Source organism: Scophthalmus maximus, chromosome 11, assembly GCF_022379125.1.
Source record: "Scophthalmus maximus strain ysfricsl-2021 chromosome 11, ASM2237912v1, whole genome shotgun sequence".
NCBI classification, from domain to species: Eukaryota; Metazoa; Chordata; class Actinopteri; order Pleuronectiformes; family Scophthalmidae; genus Scophthalmus; species Scophthalmus maximus.
In genome coordinates this window covers 11,460,563-11,481,752 of record NC_061525.1, presented here as the reverse complement: position 1 = coordinate 11,481,752, position 21,190 = coordinate 11,460,563, and the positions used below count along the sequence as shown (strand labels likewise).

General features: G+C 41.8%; 1 protein-coding gene across 3 annotated transcripts in view; it reads right to left on the bottom strand.

The window, feature by feature from the left end:
* Nucleotides 1–1,969: 1,969 nt before the first annotated feature.
* The window catches only part of zgc:77784 (uncharacterized protein LOC402947 homolog), a 39,493-nt gene continuing 20,272 nt past the window's right edge, over nt 1,970–21,190 (bottom strand). The window contains exons 7-26 of one of the 3 annotated variants that reach the window (XM_047335795.1): nt 20,022–20,146; nt 17,136–17,307; nt 16,567–16,772; nt 14,950–15,031; nt 14,596–14,764; nt 12,106–12,272; nt 11,707–11,828; nt 11,268–11,484; nt 10,737–10,855; nt 9,369–9,546; nt 8,862–9,080; nt 7,888–7,930; nt 7,659–7,795; nt 7,275–7,562; nt 6,715–6,853; nt 5,221–5,549; nt 4,897–5,013; nt 3,982–4,128; nt 3,507–3,628; nt 1,970–2,649 (exon numbers count right to left, since the gene is read on the bottom strand). In XM_047335795.1, coding sequence (XP_047191751.1) covers nt 2,638–2,649; nt 3,507–3,628; nt 3,982–4,128; nt 4,897–5,013; nt 5,221–5,549; nt 6,715–6,853; nt 7,275–7,562; nt 7,659–7,795; nt 7,888–7,930; nt 8,862–9,080; nt 9,369–9,546; nt 10,737–10,855; nt 11,268–11,484; nt 11,707–11,828; nt 12,106–12,272; nt 14,596–14,764; nt 14,950–15,031; nt 16,567–16,772; nt 17,136–17,307; nt 20,022–20,146 — 3,110 coding nt within the window. In that variant the 3' untranslated portion in view covers nt 1,970–2,637. Of the gene's footprint in view, nt 2,650–3,506; nt 3,629–3,981; nt 4,147–4,896; nt 5,014–5,220; nt 5,550–6,714; nt 6,854–7,274; nt 7,563–7,658; nt 7,796–7,887; nt 7,931–8,861; nt 9,081–9,368; nt 9,547–10,736; nt 10,856–11,267; nt 11,485–11,706; nt 11,829–12,105; nt 12,273–14,595; nt 14,765–14,949; nt 15,032–16,566; nt 16,773–17,135; nt 17,308–20,021; nt 20,147–21,190 lie in introns of all 3 variants that reach the window. The other 2 variants (XM_047335794.1, XM_035623608.2) reach the window with 2 other exon arrangements.

Genomic DNA, 21,190 nt, shown 5'->3' with positions numbered 1-21,190 from the left:
ACATTTTTAATTGTTTTCTACAGGCACATGGTATAAATGAGGAAGAATCTGCAATCACTACAATGTGTTTTTAATGTTTTTCCATTCCTCATAATAACTGCAGAAAGGCGAACTGTGGCATAATCCATCAATTTTTACATTTAGCCTCATATTTCTCCCATCATTTAAATGGTACAGAAAATTCGTTTATTAGTGGATGGAAAACTGCTCTGTCATTTGTAGAATAAAACACGTTACAGTGAACTTGAACACTGTAAATTCACAGGACACGGTGCAGACGGTCAACTTGGCAGAGCAGATAATGAGCCGGAGCTCTAGATTTGTGCCGTTTGGGTGAAGAAGCTGTGAATAAAAGTGGTTTATCTTTGTTGAAGCATCTTCTTAACAGCTCTCAATATAGTTCAGTCGAGACCACTATTGTCAAAACATAAAGCTTTTATATGCAGACAAAATCTGGGCATACTTTCTGCAGTTAAAATGTTTCCATTGCCTTTACAAAGTTTTAGCACATGCAGTGTAGTGCAAGAGTTACTTGCATTATTGCACTACATGTACCACAACATTAATAAAATAATGAAAAGTTATAAAAGGGTATTATAACAGTGATCAGAGAAGATTTTTTATTTGGTCTTGTTGCATTGTGTTGATTTTCAGCAAGACTTTTTTTCCCCACACATGAAAACGTTCTGACATGTCACAGCAGGGAAAGCACAGATTTTATGAACACACACATTGTTACTTTAGGTTCAGGGTCCTGAATGGCAGCAAATAGATGCAAGCTGTTATTCCCCCCAACATGGTTCATTAGAGGGACAAACTCCGATTCAGTGGTAACACAAGCCTTTCATTAGTGGTTATAGTTATTTATTTCATCTGTTTGTATATATTATCTAGAGGAATAAAATTTAAAAAAGTAAAACCAAAACATTTTTATTAAAACTCTGAAAGTGAAAACTTCTACTTTCCTCAGAGGCCAAATATTTTGGTTGGAGGTTTGGATTTGTGTACATACTGCTGCCTGACTCCATGGGACACGGTTCATGTTATCACTCTGTGTTTTTCTCACTATGACTGGTCAAAATATCTGCTGGAGACAGGCTTATCTTACGGACAGCTCAGGCTAGTGACGGAAGAATTAAGGCAGCTGGTTTTCTTACATCTTGTCCATCTCCTGATGCTGGTTTGAACCCTCAAACAGCCACTATGTCTCTGTGCCCTTTGAGAAGTACCTCAACTCTTGTTTATTGTAACTATTATAACAATAACCCTCCCAAGCACCTCTTTCTAGAACCATCACTGAAAACATAGAAATAAAGTACGTTTTTCCCGCGTATCATGCTCTTCTCAGGTATGACCACTAGATGGTGCCTTTTATTCAGTTTTGTAACAAAGACTGGATAACTGTTGGCCAGAAGAATAGCTATTTTTTTTCATAATTTATTCATTCATATATAAATAATGATTATGGCTTTTATCTGGTCCAATTTGGTCCAATAGATAACTTACAGTTATTTGAATTTGAGATCTCTAGTGCTCAAACACTGAGAATGGATGTAGGAGACATCTTGTGTCCAATCTAATTGATGCAATTTCAGGAATTTTTGACAGGAATTGAAAAAAAAATGTCATACAAAATATTATCTAAAGCCAAGTAATTTTACATGTTTTAAAACATGTCTAATAACAATGTGGAATAACAGTTCAAATGTGCAACACAAGGAAAAAAGCACGGATTATATTTGAGGACACCTGTGAAGTGGCCTCTATACCAGACTGGAGTTGGTGACTGTGGAAGCTTATCAATTTGATCAAGGTATGAAAATTGTTTAATTTCATCATTCTCCAACTAGTTTTTGTGAGATATTCCAATCTAAATTGATGGACTGACGGACAGACGAGACAGACCAAACACGGTCACGTACGCTGATGCTTTCGCTGTCCTGTAATATTCACACATTGACTGAAGCACTTCTGTAACAAATGTTTTATTGGTCAGTTTAAAAAGCTTGACAACACACTGGTGATCTACAGATATACCACGGTACAGTCACACAGAGATGAGGGATTAAAACAGTAACACATAAAAACACCACACACATGCACTGACACGCACACTCAAACACACACACACCAACATGATGGGTTATAAACGAATCTTCTGCCATCTTTCCAGTTTTTTATCAAACACACAAACACACACGCGCGCACGCACGCACGCACGCACGCACGCACGCACGCACGCACGCACGCACGCACGCACACACACACCATCGTGGTTTTAATGGTCAGCAGTAAACCGAAAATACATTCAGCAATAATGTAATAATTACATTTACTTCCCATTGGCTGAAAATTCAATACTTTACCCCCCTCCAGATTTACTCTACTGTTATATTTCATCATCATCTTTTAAAAATTGCAAAGATGTCTATATACAAGGAGGAGCGGGAAGGGGGATCACAAAAAATAAAGAGTAAATCGTTCAAATAAAAAAAGAATACAAATTGTTTGTGAAAAGGCAGATGGCAGGCCTTGACGCTTTCCCTTTTCTCTTCAGTTTTTCATAGGATACCATGGCAACAGATTGATGGTTTGCAAAGACAGGAAATCAGAGGGGAAAATGAGACCAGCTTCTGTTTACATGATGTTCTGGAAAGAAAACACAGAACAGAGAATAATGGGCCGATGCAAAGGACTGTACTGACAATGTAAATTAAAAACAGGTTAGCCACAGAATCATTGGAGGTTGTTTGGTGCTAAATGTACGATTTCCAAACAGGTGGTGATGGATGCGTGGATTTATGCTTCAGTCAAACCTTTCCCATAATACATAAATACGTCATGTTTTCCACATTCATTTCATCATTTGAGGGTTTGACTGGTACTTTTGTGAATACAAAATCTTGTTGTGTCCTCTTCTTCTGAAATTGTTTTTGATGGCATCCAAACGCTCCATCTTTTTATCTTGATGAACCAACTTTTTGCATTTATATCAATAATATAATAATAATGAAATTTATTATTATTATTATTATTATTATTATATGACAGCAGTGGATATGAACGTCAAGTAGTTTTTTGGAAATGTTTTTCTGGAAAATCTGTTAAAATGTTTGTGCTAAATCTGGATAGAAATTTATAATACTTATGTAATGGTTCTATTCTGCAGTTTCTCGTCATATATCAGCTGATATATACAATATGCCAAATGTGATATGCATCGCAGAAGAGTAAAAACTGTATAATACATATAGGTCAGGCTCCCCTGCAGTAGAGCATTAATCCTGCTTTCCTGATTTAGAGATTATATATACTGTATATTTAAATGTAAACATTTACTTTTTACTTTCAAAATCAAATGATGCTTTTGAATAACTAATCCCGCACCCAAGTTTCAACTGTTATTTCCCCCCAAAATAAACTGACTTCAGTTTACTATTGAGCTGTCTGCTACCCATTCTATGCAAGTGTCTATTCAGCAGTTCCTACAGTATGTCAACACATACCACATCTCTCCTGCAGCCAGCAGTCGAGGGGCGCGGAAAGACGCCTCCACCCAGGGACCCGTAGCCTGACATCTGGACCTTGGGCAGGAAGCTGGACTGGCCATATGGGATTATATTTTCATCTGCATGTGACAAACAAATATTTCATCATCAAAGTTACAGCTGCATTTATATAGGTTAAATCCTAAGTGATGGAGCAGACTGAAAATAGACCCCCTGCTGCTAAAAGCACAGCTACTACTATGGGATAATTTAACAGTACACTGGTGGCAGTTGGTTCTTTCTAAGCTCAAAGGGATTAAAAATGAAGCACCACAATAATATTAATACACATCTATTTGAGTTCCAGCTGGTGAAGTATGATGTGTTGTTCAGAGATGAATTGTTCTTTTTTCCCCCCCACAGATAATCTATTTTAGGCTGTGGACAATTACAGAATGATTTGACAGAGGTGAGCCTCACATATTTTACCTACCCTGTAACCCTCTCCTTTGGGGAGAGAAGTGTTCGGCCCTCCTCGGAGGAGTAGGCGAATCGCTGCCCTCTTTTCTTTCACTGTCTGTTCGGGCGCGGCCCAAAACATCTGCCAGGAGCTGCAGGGAGTCATCTGTAGGGGGAGGGGCTGGTGGAGGGGGGAGTTCTGCATAAGGTTGATTATTGATGATTAATAATCCACAGAGAGAGACCTAAAAACTTTAAAATAACAGTTTTACAGTTTGGAGCATATGCTTATTTGCTTTCTTGCTGTAAGTTAGACGAGGAGATCAATATCAGTGCCCTGCCACTACATTGAATATGCAGCTACAGTCAGCAGCTGGTAAGCTTCGCTTAGCATTATTCATTCATTCATTCATCGTCTACCGCTATATCCATTTAAGGGTCGCGGGGGGTCGCTGGAGCCAATCCCAGCTAACATTGGGCGAGAGGCGGGGTTCACCCTGGACAGGTCGCCAGCCTATCGCAGGCTGGCATACAGATACGGACAATCATTCACTCTCACATTCACACCTACGGTCAATTTAGAGTCTCCAATGAACCTAACCCCATTCTGCATGTCTTTGGACTGTGGGAGGAAGCCGGAGAACCCGGAGAGAACCCACGCATACACGGGCAGAACATGCAAACTCCACACAGAAAGGCCCTGGTTGAACCGGGATTCGAACCCAGAACCTTCTTGCTGTGAGGCGAAGGTGCTAACCACTACACCACCGTGCAGCCCCGCTTAGCATTAGACAGGAAAAAAAAAAATCTTGTAGGACTACCACACAGAGCTTGCCATCCTTAGAGCTACGCTGACAGCATGGTTAGAAAAAATCTTTTAAAATTCTTGTTACTCTTTCTTTTTTCACCATAAAAACAAGTTTGATGTTTTACAAACAATGGGCCATACCTGCTGTGCTGTGTAGCTCTCGCTTGAGTTGTCCTTCCTTGGACATTTTCTTCTTACTCCTGGATCTGTGTGCCTGGGCTCCGGGGCTCCACTCGGCAGCTGGAGCAGGAGATTGTCCTGACAAGAAAGCACACTGATGTCATCCTCCGGGAAATAAGGAACCCTGAGCTGCACTTTAAATGAATGTGACATGATTTTCATGTACAAATACTTTCTGTTGGGTAACACCATAAACTAAATTATACATGGCACCGCGGGGTCGTGTGCAACCTCTTGAGGGGTCATTTCCAAAGATGTGAGGCATTAATGTGTATTAAAACTGACCTTTACTGTAGCTTTCCCCCTTGAAATGTTCCGCCCATTGGCTGGTGTGGTACATCTGATTGACATCCTGGGCCTTGGTATTGGTAAATAGATCTGGGTTGGACTGGGACACTTGGGAGCCAAGGTGACGGGTCAAGAAGTCAAAGTGTTGTAGTCGCGGACTGTCGCTGGACCTGTGTGTGCCTTGCTGAGGAGGAGCCATCAGTGTTGCTGCGTAGGAGAGATCGTCTGTTTTGGAGGGCAGGCTGGAGAGTTCCTCCCTGGAAGTGTCCATCAGGTAGGTTCTGGCGGGTAACGGTGGACACCAGTCGTCGCCTTCCTCCTCAGAGCTAAAGGATGGACAATAAGTAACTGCAGCATGAGCATGCGGCTCTGAGGGGAACACTGATCACATGAAACCTACTTACAGTACGACCAACAAACATTTGCAATACCCCAACTTGATTAAAACTACTGCACCAGGAATAATTCAGGCTGAAACCTTCAAAAATTACAGTCTCCAGCCACGCCAACAGCTCTTTGAAGCTGGATTTCCACACTGTGCTTTGAATGAATGCATGTAGCAAATGTCATGGCAATTCATCCAATAGTTGTTGAGACCAAGTGGCAACCCACCGTGACATCACCCGTTGGTTTGTGACCCGAAGTTTTGAAGCCTTGAGTTACGCATTATGACCATGTACCGATTGGACCTACCAGCTGTCGATCAAGCTGTATCCACGCTACTGTGCTTTATCGTCTATTTTACTCTAAATGAAACCACAACATACAAAATTACCATCATGCTGTATTAAAGACGACTTGAAACAAGCAAATGTTAACCTCCTGGTGGTGTGAGAGAAAAAGGAAGGAGATCCCAGTCAATAGGATCATCCTCTGAGGAACTTGAATGTCTGAATGTCTGGTAGAGGAATCCACAATGCCATCCATTTACCTAACATGGCTGAAAATATGAAAATAAATAAAAAAAATCCTATGTGCAGAGTGACAGAGGAAGAGAACAACGTTTGTGCTTTCTGTTATCACTTCAGTGCTGTCAGGGCTAATTTAATGATGGATGTGTCATTGAAAGTGGTGAAGTACTAATCCAGGCTGTCAGATGGTCGCTAAAGTCATTACAGAAGACATTGCACAGTCAGAAACCCCCACCCCCCCAATCCCACCCTGTTATGTACACAATCAAATCTGTCACAACCAGTTAGATGAGATGCTCCCCTCCGTAAGCTCCGAGCACAATCGACTCACTGCCGACAGACACAATTCAAAGTTAGTTGGAAAAATCACCGGACTCCAAACTTCACTCGAGTTTGGTTTGACGGCCTTGGCTGAGTTACAGGACAGGTTTGATATCCATCTTCCTTAACTCTCTCTGTCACGTAGGTGAAGGCCTTGGTGCTAATAATAACCTGACCGAGCGAATACTAGGCAGTACAAAAAGTAATTTTTCTTGAAGGAGAATATGGCCCTTCGTCTCAGGATATATACGAGCCTCACCTGTGTTGCTCCTCGTCATTGTCTGTCCTTGTATGACCCTTCTCTTTGTTGGCAGGAAGAGGAAGCGACAGGACATCCGCCCAGGTGAGAGGAGCCGACTTGGATGAGGATCCGGTCGACTTCTGCTTTACCAGTTTGTCTATCAAGACAAAGCACATTGTGTCAGCGTACAAGTTGGAATCACTTTGTGATTTAGTGTGTCCACCCCGAACTTCGACCCGCTGCTCATTTTGAATTATAAATATGTTCCATTTTAAATGCTGCTGACAAAAAAATAAGAAGCAGGAGCAAGTGGAATGTTTTTGTTATTTGTAAGAACTAATTGTAAGAAGTCTGTTGAAATAATTTCCTTATGTGGAAGTACAGTTTCCAGATCCTGACGATTTGGCTCCACTTTTGGGGACCTGACATGTTGTCTATGTTTATGTAAACTCATGTGCGCATGTATATAAAATAGCCCGCTATATCTAAGTTGTATTATATATTATATACAAATTCAATTAGACACTCAGTTTTTATAGCAATAAAATGTATTGTAGAGGCTTTTAGAGAACCCTCACCATTGCTTTTCTTGGTGTACTGGAGCTTGGCATATTCAGACCCAGACTGACCAGACTGGATGGTCCACTGGTCCAGGTCCTGCCCCAGACCCACGAGTCCACTGTTTGACAGCACTGGGTTGCTGCTGTATGGGTCTGGACCCTGGTTGTAGGACGTGCTGGAGTAGGTGTCGTAGTAGGCGAGCAGGTCGTCCTCAGCAGCCGTGTTGATGGTGCTGTAGATGGGACTGTCGTTGGACGCCGTGCTGTGCTTTTCTGACTGGGTCGGGTAGTTGGCGATACCGACTGCTGAAAAGACGGTGTTACATTGATTAGGGTCATCTATTAAGTTTGCTGAAATCTATCTGCCATTTCACCAAAAAAACAAGTGGGGGAAGTTCTTACTGTTGTAATATCTGTCTGGGTCCAGTTTGCCAGAGCAGCAGTTGACTGAGTCTTTGCTGTTATGAGTGGGGTTCGGAGTGGGCCACGAGTCGGCCAACCAGGGGTAGTTTCCCATATTTGATCCCATCAATCCAGGCCTGGAAGGAGATTAGATTACTGTATATTAATACTTTTTACATTCTGTGAAACACAGTGGCAAATATCTCTATGAAATCATAATCTTCTTTACCCTCTGTTTATGATTCCAGATCCTTCACTGTGAGCAAAGCCGACTAAAAGAAGAAAAGTAATTCAGTTATAAATCATGTTTTACAGGAGGAAAAAGGATCAATCTTCTGTTTGAAAATTGTTTTCAGAAGATTCGCTGGAAGATAAATACATCTTGTATTGATAAATGCGTCTTTCCAAATTAAGTTTATCCCCAGAAGAGTGTAATCAATATTACACAATATGCCTGCAACAAATAAACATGCAGACATTAAATTAGTCAATAGAACTGTTTGTGCTTCTACAACTGTATTTAGAGATCTATAACATTTCAATTTTAATGGTGATAATAGAATCCATACTACAATAGGAAATAATACAATCTTTAGTCACGGGTAAGACAACAGTAGTCACTGTGAAATATTAAGGGGGAAATCTCATTTCAAATGTATTTCTTGAGGGCTTGGACAGTGCATTTAGTATTTCTGACGATGAATAATTCATCTCTCAAAGTAAGAAAACAGCTGATATGTTTACGTGCTTGTGTGCCAAAGTGCATATTCTAAAATGAACTGTATGTAGTGGTTTCTTGTTATATGCTTCAGTGTGATATCAGTGTTTTCCTTTATTCCTGACATTAAAACTACCCTGTGGGATTAAATACATTTTAATTAATGGAATATGTGATGATAGTGCACCCACTGCTTTGCAAATACTTACTAAAATGATAAAACATTCATCGATGCTGGAGATGGCCCCATTGGTCTATTAGGAACTTTGTCTCTTAGTTGAAAATGAAATCTGATGTCTTACTGTACAACTGCCAAAGATTAACCTCTCTCTTTTAAGATGTGGGGGTCTCTGAAAATCCTCCTAGGTCATGTCATTTTAATCTCTTTTTTTACACTTCATCCTTTATGGAACAGCCCTGACAACTGAGTAAAGTAAAACATTCCATTTAATGCTTTGAAAGACAAAGCGTCTTTTCCCACTCACCTGCCGGTGTGTATGCGAAGGACGTGGTGTAGTGTCCCAGCTGCTTCCTCCTGCGGTGGCGACAGTACAGCCAACCACTGAAGCCCGTCAGCACCAACCAGGCGGCCACGCCCAGTCCTGCGATGAAGGCCGGCTGGCGCACTACGCTTGTGATCTGCTCTGATATGCTGAGATGACCACCTTTCTTCACCGGCATTGACGCCTTGTCCAGTGGGTAAGCTGAAAGAAAAAATACACATTGCAGCCAAATGGTAGAAAGAAATCTATGAGTTAGTCTGGATAACTGGCTTCACTACTGACAAGTTAAAAGCAGAAGATCCTGATCCTCCTGTCTATCCCACAAATGTCTATCTTAATGGTTTTCACACGCTGACAACGCCTGGGTTGTAAACTCCTTTACGATCAACAGTCACATACAGGTTCCACCTGTGGTGCACTGAGCCGGCGGCGAGCACATCTTGTCGTATATCTCTGTCCGTAGTGACTGTAACAGTTTCAGTGACTCACTGAGAAGCAGGCTGACAGACGGGCTTTGAGCGCCCACACCCAGGCTGGTGACAGCAGCCACCATGACAGAGTAGTGGACGTCGGGCAGCAGCCCTGTCAGCAGGATGGACAGGACCGCTCCATCCACTGTCCGGTTTATCTGATTCTCTTGATCCACGTCACTGCCCAGACACCAGACCTGATCGAGACCAGATAAACAGGGTTACTGTTTGAGTTTTAAATCATGTAAACACGTAAAGACGTAAATGTATCCTGCCAACCCTGTGGTAAGATGTGGCCTGTTATTATTTAAAAAACAGACTGGGTGTTTTTAATTTTTGGGGCCTTAAAGCTTCATCTGGTGGGACAAGTTTGCAGCAAACACACAACAGAGATGAAAGAAAATGACATGTAAATGAAATGACAGCTTGAAGGCAGATTGAAAATCCTGATGTGGCAAATGTACAGTAGGTGCCTTTAGGCATCACAGTTTCTGTGTTTCTGTGAGGAAATATTTCTTCAGGAGAAGTAGCAACACCATTATGTAATGTTTTTTTAACACCTTACTCACATCAAACCATGCCCATGTTACTGATATTCATAAGATGTCAAAAATAGTGACTAATGTTCATAGTAAGAGCTAGGAGTCATATTTCTAAGGTTGAAAATAATCTGCTCATTTTGTTTGTTTACTTGATAAATGAATTAAAAGATCAGTTTAGTGCTGTCAATTGTCAATTAAACGAATTGGAGCGACAGAAAATGAGTGGAAGCTGTGACGCTGTAATGGAAATGTAACCTCTGATACCTGGAATACGTGAATAGTTTTACATTGAGCCCTTTAAAGGCTTGAAGAAAACCCTGTGTTGCAGTTCTCAGCAAATTTAATGTTTAAGTGGATTAAGTGTGATCCTCGCCGTGGGCCGACAAGCTGCCACATACTGAATCTGGATGTTCGTGATCAGACTTTTGCTGTTTTCTTATAACTGTGGACACGCAGACACAGATGGGAAAACTAAATCAAAACAATAGAACTGCAAGTTCCAATTCAGTGCCTGATGATTAGTAATCAGTGTTGTGCTTATGCTAAGAGACAGAGAGTGTTTTTTTCACAGAGCAAACAGATGACGGGCACGGTTTGTGTTCAGCTGAGACTCTGATGACAGAATGTCAGAGGATAAGAGGCAATAAAATAACAAGTATTGGAACAACTTATTTGAACAACACTGTGTAATGACTGTAAAAATACAAAGATCAGGGACGAGAAAAACAATTTGTTTGTTCTGTTATTCAGTTGACGGCTGCGTCGCTGGTTTTAAAGAAAGGAATACAAATCAGAAAAGAGACAGTCAGGTGTAGTCATGTGCTGATGCTGTAGCTGCATCTCACCTTGTACTCTCGAATGATGCCACTCTGAATATTATGAGGTGGGGGCACCCAGGACACGCTGATACTGGAGCTGTTGATGAGCTGCACCACTGATACAGCCTGTGGAGGAGCACTTAAAACTGGATACAGAGAAAGAAAAAAAAGGTATTTTAGTATTAGTATTATTATTAGAAGATTTCCCTGTTATGATAATGCTCTGTTTTACAGATTCCCGATCTAGGGATAATTTCCAAGACATTCCCCGGACTAATGATGTGGTTTGGGTCTAATTTTAGAGAAAGTGGGAAATCTTTTAATTAACTCTGAATAAATATTCATTTATTATTCATTTATTATCGGAAAGAAAATTATGCATTACCCACTTTTACTTCCTTTGTCCACAAACACTTAACTTGTCCAGTAAGCCTCGAAAATAGAAAACTTTTCAGCCTCAGCTTTCTCTAGTTAACTTCTGTCTGTACTCTAGTCTGAGTACTTTATTCCCAAAGGAGTGTTGCTGTGAGCTTTTGGTAATTGAAAAATATTTCTTACCTTCCTCGGGGGTTCGCAGCAGAACCATGAGGCTGTCATGTCCCTGGAGCTCATTGAAGTAAGGGCGTATCTTGACCTCGTACTCTGTACTGCTGTGCAGATCTTCTAGGACGGTACTATGGTCAGACGTGGCCTCCACATCCTGGACCAACCAGGAGTTGCCGATAGTCCGGTAAAAAACCCGGTAACCCTGAACATACCGAGACTGACGGGCGACCTGATAGATGTTGGCAAGACAAAAAAAAATGGAGAAACATTTAATATTCTCATCAGTAATCAAAGAAGGAAACTTCTGTACTTTGCACCTCAACTTAATCTGTTTGTGTCAAGTCGTGTTTGGAGGAGTTTTGAAGTTAATGTTTGGAGATAAGCATGTCCTCCACACGCTGCCAGCCAACTTCGAAAAGTAGAACTTTCATCATCCAAGTATTCAACTCACAGTCCAGGAAATCCTGGCACTGGTGGGAGAGAGAACCGCAGGCTTCTGCAGGTAGACAGACACCTCCCCTAAATCTCTCTGCACCTGTCTGTGGTCCACACCTTGTTCTGTGGGACTCCCATCTGAAACAACAAAGACATCCATTCAGTCCAGGCAAACAAAAACAACTGAATTGAAGCTATTCAGCAAAAACGGAGTTCAACATTTCTCAGAGTAGAGAAGCATCACTCTGAGGAAGCAACAACCTGTGAGACTGCACATGCACACTGAGTTTTTCTAAATAATGTAGCACATCGCCTACATCTTGTGCTGTAACTTAGAAATAGAAAGTGAAATCAAGATTGTACATTATATCATATAATACAAAAGATGAGGATGATTTTCGCTCATGTAACTCACCCTGCGTCCTGACAGCCTCGGAGATGGGGCTGGGGTCACTGAGGCCATAAGAGTTTACCGCTCGGACAATAAAGAGATAGACAGTGTTGGGGAAGAGTCCGATAACTGTGTGTCGCTCCTGCCACACGTGGTCTGCCACTGTTTGCCAGGTGCTGCCCACCGATTGGCTGCAGGAGACAAGTGGCATATTATTGTAGGAAACAAGACTATGTAAATATTTCTACGCAGTTCGTCTGTTTCCTTTCGATTTTACCAAATGAACTCCATCACGACTTAATCGTTGGTGGATTTGGGGAAGGTTAGATGATGGTGTCACACTTGAAGGTCGTGACATTTATCCGGAAGGTGTTTGCGGTTTTCCACTCCTGAAATCTTGACTGCTTCATTATCATGTCATTTTGAGATAACAAGGTAATAGGCTTGATCACAACTGTTGGCTCACAGCTGTTGAACCGATAACACAGATGGATGAACGGATTCGACAGCAGTGGAGGAGTCAGAGAAAAGGTTTTTGGCATTGATAGAAAGGATTACAATCTTAGAAAATCGATTGCTAGCAAGAACAATGAGTTATTGTAATAAGTACATATGAACACTGTTTGTGTTATTACTAGACAAAAGTTTTGCACTGCAGTTTGTTTTCTCAGTTAATTGTGTTTTGGTGAGAACATGCAATCACAATCTTCCACAGCACAACGTGACAACCAAGAGTGCAGGCTGAAATATGTCACCTTTTCATGGCAAGTTTAAATGATATGAAAAACAGAAGAGGAAGAAAACCAGCAAGCTGAACACCAAAAATAGCTGCCAATTGACTATTTGCCAAATGAACTAATTGTTTCAGCATTACTTTTGGCACATACAGTTCTCAAATTTATTTTAGTTATACGTAGGCCTACATACTTTCAACATATCTATTTGCTAATGAATAAAAAAAAAAACTTGTTTGTAGGATTCATAAGATAGTGTGCATCTACAAAACGCGTGGCCACTCCTAGTTGGTGGACAATCCATGATAAATTTTATTCCTTCATTTTAATGCAGCGAGCGTTAAAACAACGGCCTCTTAATGGGTCCGGTGAGGATACAGCAGCCTGGTGCTGTGCAGCAACTGTGACAATCAAACAACTTGAGCACAATTAAACATTTTCCTAAACTCAGTGGAAGAGAAAATGGCAAGGTAATTACAACGAGCAGGCCACAGCATTTTTCTATCATCAATTTTTTCTCCCAGGCAACCTTTCTCACCTAGTGTTCTCTGGAGAATCCCTTTTGCCATTTAAATCGATTCATCCGGCTTTTGGAAAAGCTTCGAATGGGTTCGGGGTGGAAGCTGCCCTGGATGCGTTTCAATAATTTTTACATTAAACTTCCATTTTGCATAAAAAACAGAAACATAAGTATTAATATGTATGTATACAAGAGGGGGTACTATAAGAGAAACAAAATTGGTTTCAACTTTCTTTCTTTGTTGCTGCTGAAGCCTGAAAACAAATATTTGCCAGCAATTTGCTGGTGGTGGAGCGTGCAACAGCGAGCGAGTGGATCTTAGTCATCAGCTGTGCATGCAAGTCTCCCGCTCTGAGCTTTTCTTTCCACACAGAGCCAACTGAACGTTTGTGTGTTTCTGTCAGTACACTCGGTCTGTACGCTCTCTACTGCCTCTGTAATGAGTGAACTCTCTCCAAGTCCCCACTACGCTCCCCTCCTTCCATTGCCCCGGGACAGGACAGAGTTGTCGCGCTGCCGGGCTGACCGCTGCAGTAATTGTCTTCTCTTTCACTCACTGTCCGTCCCGCTAAAGCCCCTGGTTGGTCGTTAGAGCTGCGGTGGCTCTCCTCGGGATGCCGCAGCTAAATACTGATGCAGAGATCGTCACGGTTTCATTTCAGGACGTCTCTTAACAGAGCGGTTTCTCCCTCAGGTGGAGATGAGTCATTTACAAACTCTTAATGACTGTAAATGAAGAAGACTTCATTACAGTCTGAATACTAACAAACATAAACAGAGCGAGATGGCGAGACCTTCACCGGGGGTGGAAAGTTAAGTAAAGACTGTGTGCGCTTCAAAAGCTTTTAATGTTGTTTTTTTTACATTGGTGACCTTTTGACCTCATATAGTCGTGTTCATAATTTGAGGTCCTATCTGACTTAATAACCTACCTAATACTTTGAAAACCTTGTGCTTTAATGAATCATTACTTCCATTATCATTTTTTAAATTCTTATTGTTTGGTTTTATTTTTTCTCATAATGTATTTTTGTTTTTAATCTTATTGTTTTAACTTGCACAGTACCTTGTAACCTTGTTAGAAAAGGTGCTGTTTAAATAAAGCTCATTATTAATATCACCATTTTACTATAGTCATTAACACTGTTTTTCTAATTCCATTTCTGACATTAAAAAGGCAGTGGACTGATTTATCCAAGCTATCATATTGAGGAAATGTCAACATTTTATAATATGCTGCAGAGAGAAGATTGTTTGTACCTGAACGCTTCGATGATGTAGGAGGTGACAGCGGCACCGCCTTCGTGTGGGTTGGACTGCCAGGTGAGCGTGACAGTGTTTTTGGTCACCTCCGTCACCACGGGCTTCTGCGGAGGCCCTGGGAGCTGGATGAACTCAGAAACTCTAGATCCTGGAGAGAATCCATCTTCTGTTCCAGAAACAGGAAAAACAGTTTGAATTCAACAATGGACCACTGTTAAAATGAGAGTGGGTTTTGTTCTGTTATGGTCACAGGCTCATATTAAGAACTTTTTTCACATGAGTGTGTAGCTTCTTGAGTGCATCAGGTGTAGTGTAAGAGAGACAGAGTTTGGAGTGTTTTGGTGTCGGTACCTCTGACGGTCAACATCCCACTCCAGCTCGTCTCCCCTGTCACGCTGGACACCATGCACATGTACATCCCAGAGTCCGTGTCCTGTCAAACAGCAGACAACATTTGCAAAGAGTTTTTAATTTTCCATAGATGTTTTTGGATCTGTGACTGAAATAGTTTTCAGGTCAAGAATGTCTAGAGCAAAATTATTTTTTTTTACTTATCGAACTTTAGATTTATTTGGCAGCTATAGTCACAAGATTAATGTAGAAGAATATTGACTAAAATTATAGAATAACTAAATTAATGATATATAAGTGTAGTTAATTGTAAGCTTCCCTTCAACCAGCTTCTTTCCTGGAAAGACTTTTACTTTTAGTACCAAATAGTGGGAAAATAAGAATTTCAAAGAAGGAAAAGATCAATTAACATCCAATATTAATTCATTACTTATTTATTATTGGAAACATAATTCCCCATATGTTTTTGATTTACTTGCCTGAAGGTAAATTTCACATTTTTGCATGCTCAAATGGCCTTTTGTACTTGTGTATTAGTGTACAAATGAATCACTGTATTTTCCTTATAACTGGTACACATAAATACATATATTGTTATTTTCCAGAATAAAGATATTTACTATAGCAGTTTAAAGAACTGCTCTCCTGTTTATATTATGAACTGTATACGCTTGCATGCTTCACTGACACTCGTGGTGTTTGCCCCAGCCTTGTCCTGGATGAGAGCCAGTCTGCTGAACCATCATCAGACCATATGAGATCATCAACCGCAGTGTTGACCTCTGGCTGACAGACAGCTCAGCGTGTGGACAGGTGAATTTCCCTAAATGACTCCAACAACTGCTTAAATATTGATGGGTGGATTGGGGCATCGGCGGGGTAAATATTTTTAGTCCCTCACTCGTCATCTCCATTTCCCCCTTTTTTTCTCGCCCCTTGTCATCCCCTTGATGCCACACTAATGCACGTCTTCTGTTCCATTGAGCACATTGGCATGGCAGATTTCCCCCGCCTCAGTGGTGCACTGGAGCATATCTTAATGCTCCAAGTTTTCTGTGCACCACTGCTGAGAAACAGGATGAGACGAGAGAGAAAGTGGATAAGCAAAGTCTGGGCAGTACATTTCATTAAAACACGTTCAAACAAATTGTCGTCTATCACCAGTCAATTATCGAAAATGATGCTTCTTTTGCGCCACCCTGCTTGCACTCGGAGCACAAAGAGGCCGCTGACTGCTCTTCCATCAAAGTAGAACACATTAGCATTTACAAACAAGCACCTTCATTAACATTACAATTACACACCGCATGAGCACATCATTCTGCCGGAGAGATATGCACTTCCTCAGAGAGATCTGTCTCTGAAACGCTGTCTCACCTTAATTTTAAAAGCCAAAACTGAATTCATGAAGGGAATGGGAAAAATATGTCGCCGTGTGGGCTGCGAAAGTAAAAGCAGGTCAGAGCTCAAACAGTACTGTTTACAGTATTCTCTTCAGTTTTTTGTAATTTCCATGAGTCACAGTCTGTTTTTCATTCAGTTTAAAAGCAAACACCTTTCAAAACTCTTTTTTTTTCCAATAAATGACACTGACTCTGCGCAAACCCACTCACACACCTCTAAGTCTGTGATTTGCAAAGTGCCATTCTCCATCAAGGTCAGTCTTGGTTTATTTCCCTGAAGACTCTCTCCATCTTTCTCCCATGAAATCTTGACTGATGGTCCTCCGATTACACGGCAGTGCAGCTGTGCGGTCTCACCCCGAGACACAGTCTGATTGGACGGACCTTGGCGAATGATCGGCGGAACACGACCTGAGGGGCCTGGCGGTTAGAGGAAAGTGTAAGGCAGTACATTATGTTAGGTTGGTCATCTCTCTTCTGATTGGCTAAACAATGGAGAAAGGTAGAGAAAAACATATTTGGATGGTATAGAGTGCAAAATATTTAGATTCTTAATGGGCAGAACAAATTAGGCTGCATAAAAAGCAAACCCCCCCAAAAAAGCTTATATCTGGTGATTACAAGCTGCCTGAAAAAGAACATTAAACTTGAAACTCATTGCGCATCCAGCATGGGGTCTCTAATGATGTTCTTTCTTGGTCTTTATGGGCTTAATTGCTGCGCACCTTCTAAAGAATAAACCTCCCCAAGGTTCAAACCCAACAATTTAAACGGCCGTCTCACCTCCTTCCACCTCCAGCAGCGCCTTGGTCAACACACTTCCTGCTACACTGATGGCCTGACAGATGTAGAAACCAGAGTCGTCGGGGTGGACGTCAGTGATCGTCAGCTCTCCGCTCATGGACACAGAGTAACGACCAGACTGTGACGGCGGCTGGCCGGGGAACAGCAACATCTAAACACACAAACACACACACAGAAGAACAATATTATGCTGCAATATTTGTTTCGTTGAAAGTTGATCTGGAGATGACTTCTCTGAAATAGTTTGAGTTCCTGGTTCATTTTTATGTATTATTTTGTCTACAAATTAGTAAAAAAAATACCCAATTTTTAAACTGTTTTTGTAAAATTCCCAATATGCATGTTGGTTTCTTCAAACTGTGTGTTTTGTCAATCAAAAACACAATAAGCAAAGGCAAAATCTCTACATTTGAGAAGATGGAGGCAACATATGTTTTTGCTTGATTGACTTGAGAGATCAATCAATTTGCAAAATTCCTTTTGTTGTTGAGGCTACAGCTAATTAAATTTTCATTATTGATTAATCTGCTTATCATTTCTTTTTCTTTTGCTAAATGTTATTTTCTGAGAAGCTGGCAGATGATTAATTGTTCATCAAAATGGGGGTCAACAAATGGATTCATTGACTAAATGCTTCATTTACATGTTGATATAAGGCAAAGCCCATCGACTTCTACACAAATTCAAGTAGCTCGGTAAGGTTGTATTGAGCTACATGCTCACCTTAGCATGCTACCATGTTCACAGCGATAATACTAAGGCTGATGCTAGTATAATGTCTACCAATTTCTCTATGTTTAGTTATCAGCTACTGGAACATTTGCTGGTTGGCACTACACAAAAGGTTAAGTACTGGACAAACTGAAACCTGAGTGTGTACCAAGTTTCAGGACCCATCGGGTAGATGTCCAGACATTTCACTCATTTAACAGAATAATAAATGACAACATTCAACCTTCGCATCATCATGGGAACCATAACTGTCTGTGCCAATTCATTCAATAGTTGTTTTCAGAGATTTCAGTCCGGACCTCAAAGTGGACCATGAGACAAACACTGTGTTTGGATGATGCCCACTCACAGAAAGCTTTCCCATTCTGTTTTTTCTGTAAGCGAGATGGATGTGAACTAGGGGGAAGGGATACACATCAATCCATTCAGCCATCCATTTCATTCCTCTAAGAGGCTTAGACGTCAGTGGAGGGACCAAGGTTATAAGGCTGCAGATAATCCGCCAAATACAGCAAAAAGCTCCACAAACAGCCAAGGAATGCCTCAACCATCCTGCGGACAGGAGCTTATTCACAAGACCTGCAGCTGAACTTCCTGTTCGCTGTCTGACAATCTCCCCAAAACATCTGAAGCTGCTCCTCCAACTCAGCGGTCCCAGCTGCTGTTGCGCAACAGGGTATTTATAGTTGGGTACAATATGGAAGGACAGTGTTTGTCTGCAGGTTTGCCCTACAGATGCAGCTTGCACACCTGGTGTACTTCCTGCCGCCCCTCCCGTCTCTCTTCATCACTCCTCCCGTCACTGTTCTCTTACACCCTAGGCGCAAGCAGGAGAAACATTTCTCTCCAACGCATTACCGCAATGCCTTGCGACACTTTGTATATCTACTCATATCTCTGAGCCAAATGCAAATCTCTTGTTCATTTCTCATCAGTTTCACTTGGAAAAAAAGTGTTTAGTCGAGTTTGGGCAACCTCACCGCAGTAGGGTTAAATCAGGAAAAAAAGGGCTCATGCTGCGGTGAATCACTCTCACGTTTAAAACGAAGATGTGAAAAACTGCTAATTGTTCTGAAGCACAATACAATATGGTAAGGATTGAATTTTAAAAATCCCCATAAGCACACAAACAAACAACCTACAGCTTGTTAGGAAGCAAATGTATTCACATGGACTCCGTGACTCACTAAAGCCGCTAACACCTGGCGTGTTCTTCAGTGTGAAAACGTTTGATCGGCATTCAGCCCCGGGTCAAATGACTCTACAATAGACCCGGGTAATAATCGGCTTCACCTCCGATCGGCCCTGATGTGAACGTCACACTCGGGTGAACCCGCTAATTTGCGCGATGACGGAGGCAACGAAGGCTCGACTCCTCCAGCTGTAGTAAAGACACCTCGCGTGTAGCTAGCTCGCTTAGCCTAGCTCTGGCTCGTTGGTGGTAACAACTGACACAATCAAGATCATCGATGAGGTTTAGATCGGGGCACTTTATTTCAACCCTTCGGCGGACACACACGGCCTCATCGGGCGGTCTCTCATTACACCGTGGCCATAAACTGTCGCTAACATGGACGATGTGCGGAGCCCGTTCTCACTGTGGCTGCAGCTACGTAGACAACCACAGCGTGCAGCGCCAAGCTTCTTCTTCTTCTCTCATACACACACACACACTTCAAACCCCATAGTGCCACTTGCTTAAAGGACCAGGCTCGGCTTGTAACACTGCGCTGAGTTTGTAAACTTTGAAAGAGTGACAAGTACAAGATCTAAGGTGACGTTGACCACCGGCTCACCGGCGACCATGCTTTCTGTTGTTTACTACACTCTTCTTCTTCTTCTTCTTCTTCTTCTTCCTCTTCTTCTGTTTTACGGCGCGCTCCGCTCTCTACCGCCACCTATGGTCGCCACCTGCCACTACACGACCGTCAGACCCTGGTCTGCTCACAGTGTGAAAGAGGCCAATTGCCGATTAAACGCGGGTCGACCCGTGTTTAAAAAACCCGGGTCTACACTGTCATTCTGGTGTGAAAGTGGTATAACAGAAACTGATGACTACTGACTACTGGATGTCTCTGTTGCAGCAGTATTCACCATTAGGAGAACGTATTGTTCCCTGCCCCAGACACTTACCTGGCTGCCCTCTTTCTGCCAGAAGATGGCAGGTGGGGGGTTTCCTGTGGTGCCGCATTGGAAGGTGATGCTCCTTCCTTGGGTGGTAATCTGGTCCCGGGGCTTTGATGCAATCTGAGGTGGAACTGTAAAAGGGGAAAAAAGGGTCAGTAGGCAGTCGAAGAATGAAAACATGTCAAATTCTGGATTGATCAATTCTCTCTTTCAATTGTTAAATCACCTAATTTAAATTTAGGAAGAAATCTCCTTTAGTAAAATTACCAATAAAACAATGAAAAAATGTTCAGGGGAATCAAGCCTAGAACGGTTATTTATATCCCTTGTCGAAGGTCAAGGTGAACGAAAATATGGTCCGAAATACACATCGGAAAAAGATTCCCCATCGAATGATATCTTATTATATTGACATCACGAAGAGGTCACAATGAAGTCTGAAAATGACATCATGCGTAACTGAAAAATGCCTTTTTGGTGGTATCTCTGCATCCTATAGGACTATTGACACGACCTAAAGCTTCAGCCCATCAGAAACTAGTAACAACAGCTGCTGAATAAAGCTGTCAGACAAAAGCCAGTATTCTGACTTGTAGCGGAGTAAGAGAATAAAAGGGATACTAGAGTAAAGTGCAAACACGTCAAACCTGTACCTGTACTGTACTTCCCTTAGTTACTTCCCACCACATGGTTTTGACACTGAATTGATAAAGCATCCATTAGTTTCTACCTGGCAAGATTTAAGGGGTTGTTCCTTTAACCTCCTTAGCTTTTTGATCTATTATTACAGTTTTGTCGCACCTTTCATCTCTAATGAGGGACATCACCTCTGTATCCTTTAAAGAAACAAATCATCGCAGCAGAGGGCAGGGCCGTTCTAATGACATTTACTCAGTTATTTTGGGAAAGGTCTGGGCAGAGCTGGTAATTTCGAGCTCAGGTCAGGTCACATCCTTCGCACATTTACATTGACCACTGCCTCCTACCGCCCCTCTCAATAATTGGCTCACATTTCCCGTCGGATGAGGACCTAACCCGGCCTGGATTCATAGTCTCAACAAATCACACGCACAGACGCACACACGCACACACGCACACACAGTCTCACGACTGTTGAGAGCACGCTCGACACGCAGGAAAACTGAGTCATCTGTGTCCCTTCTTGATATTCTCAC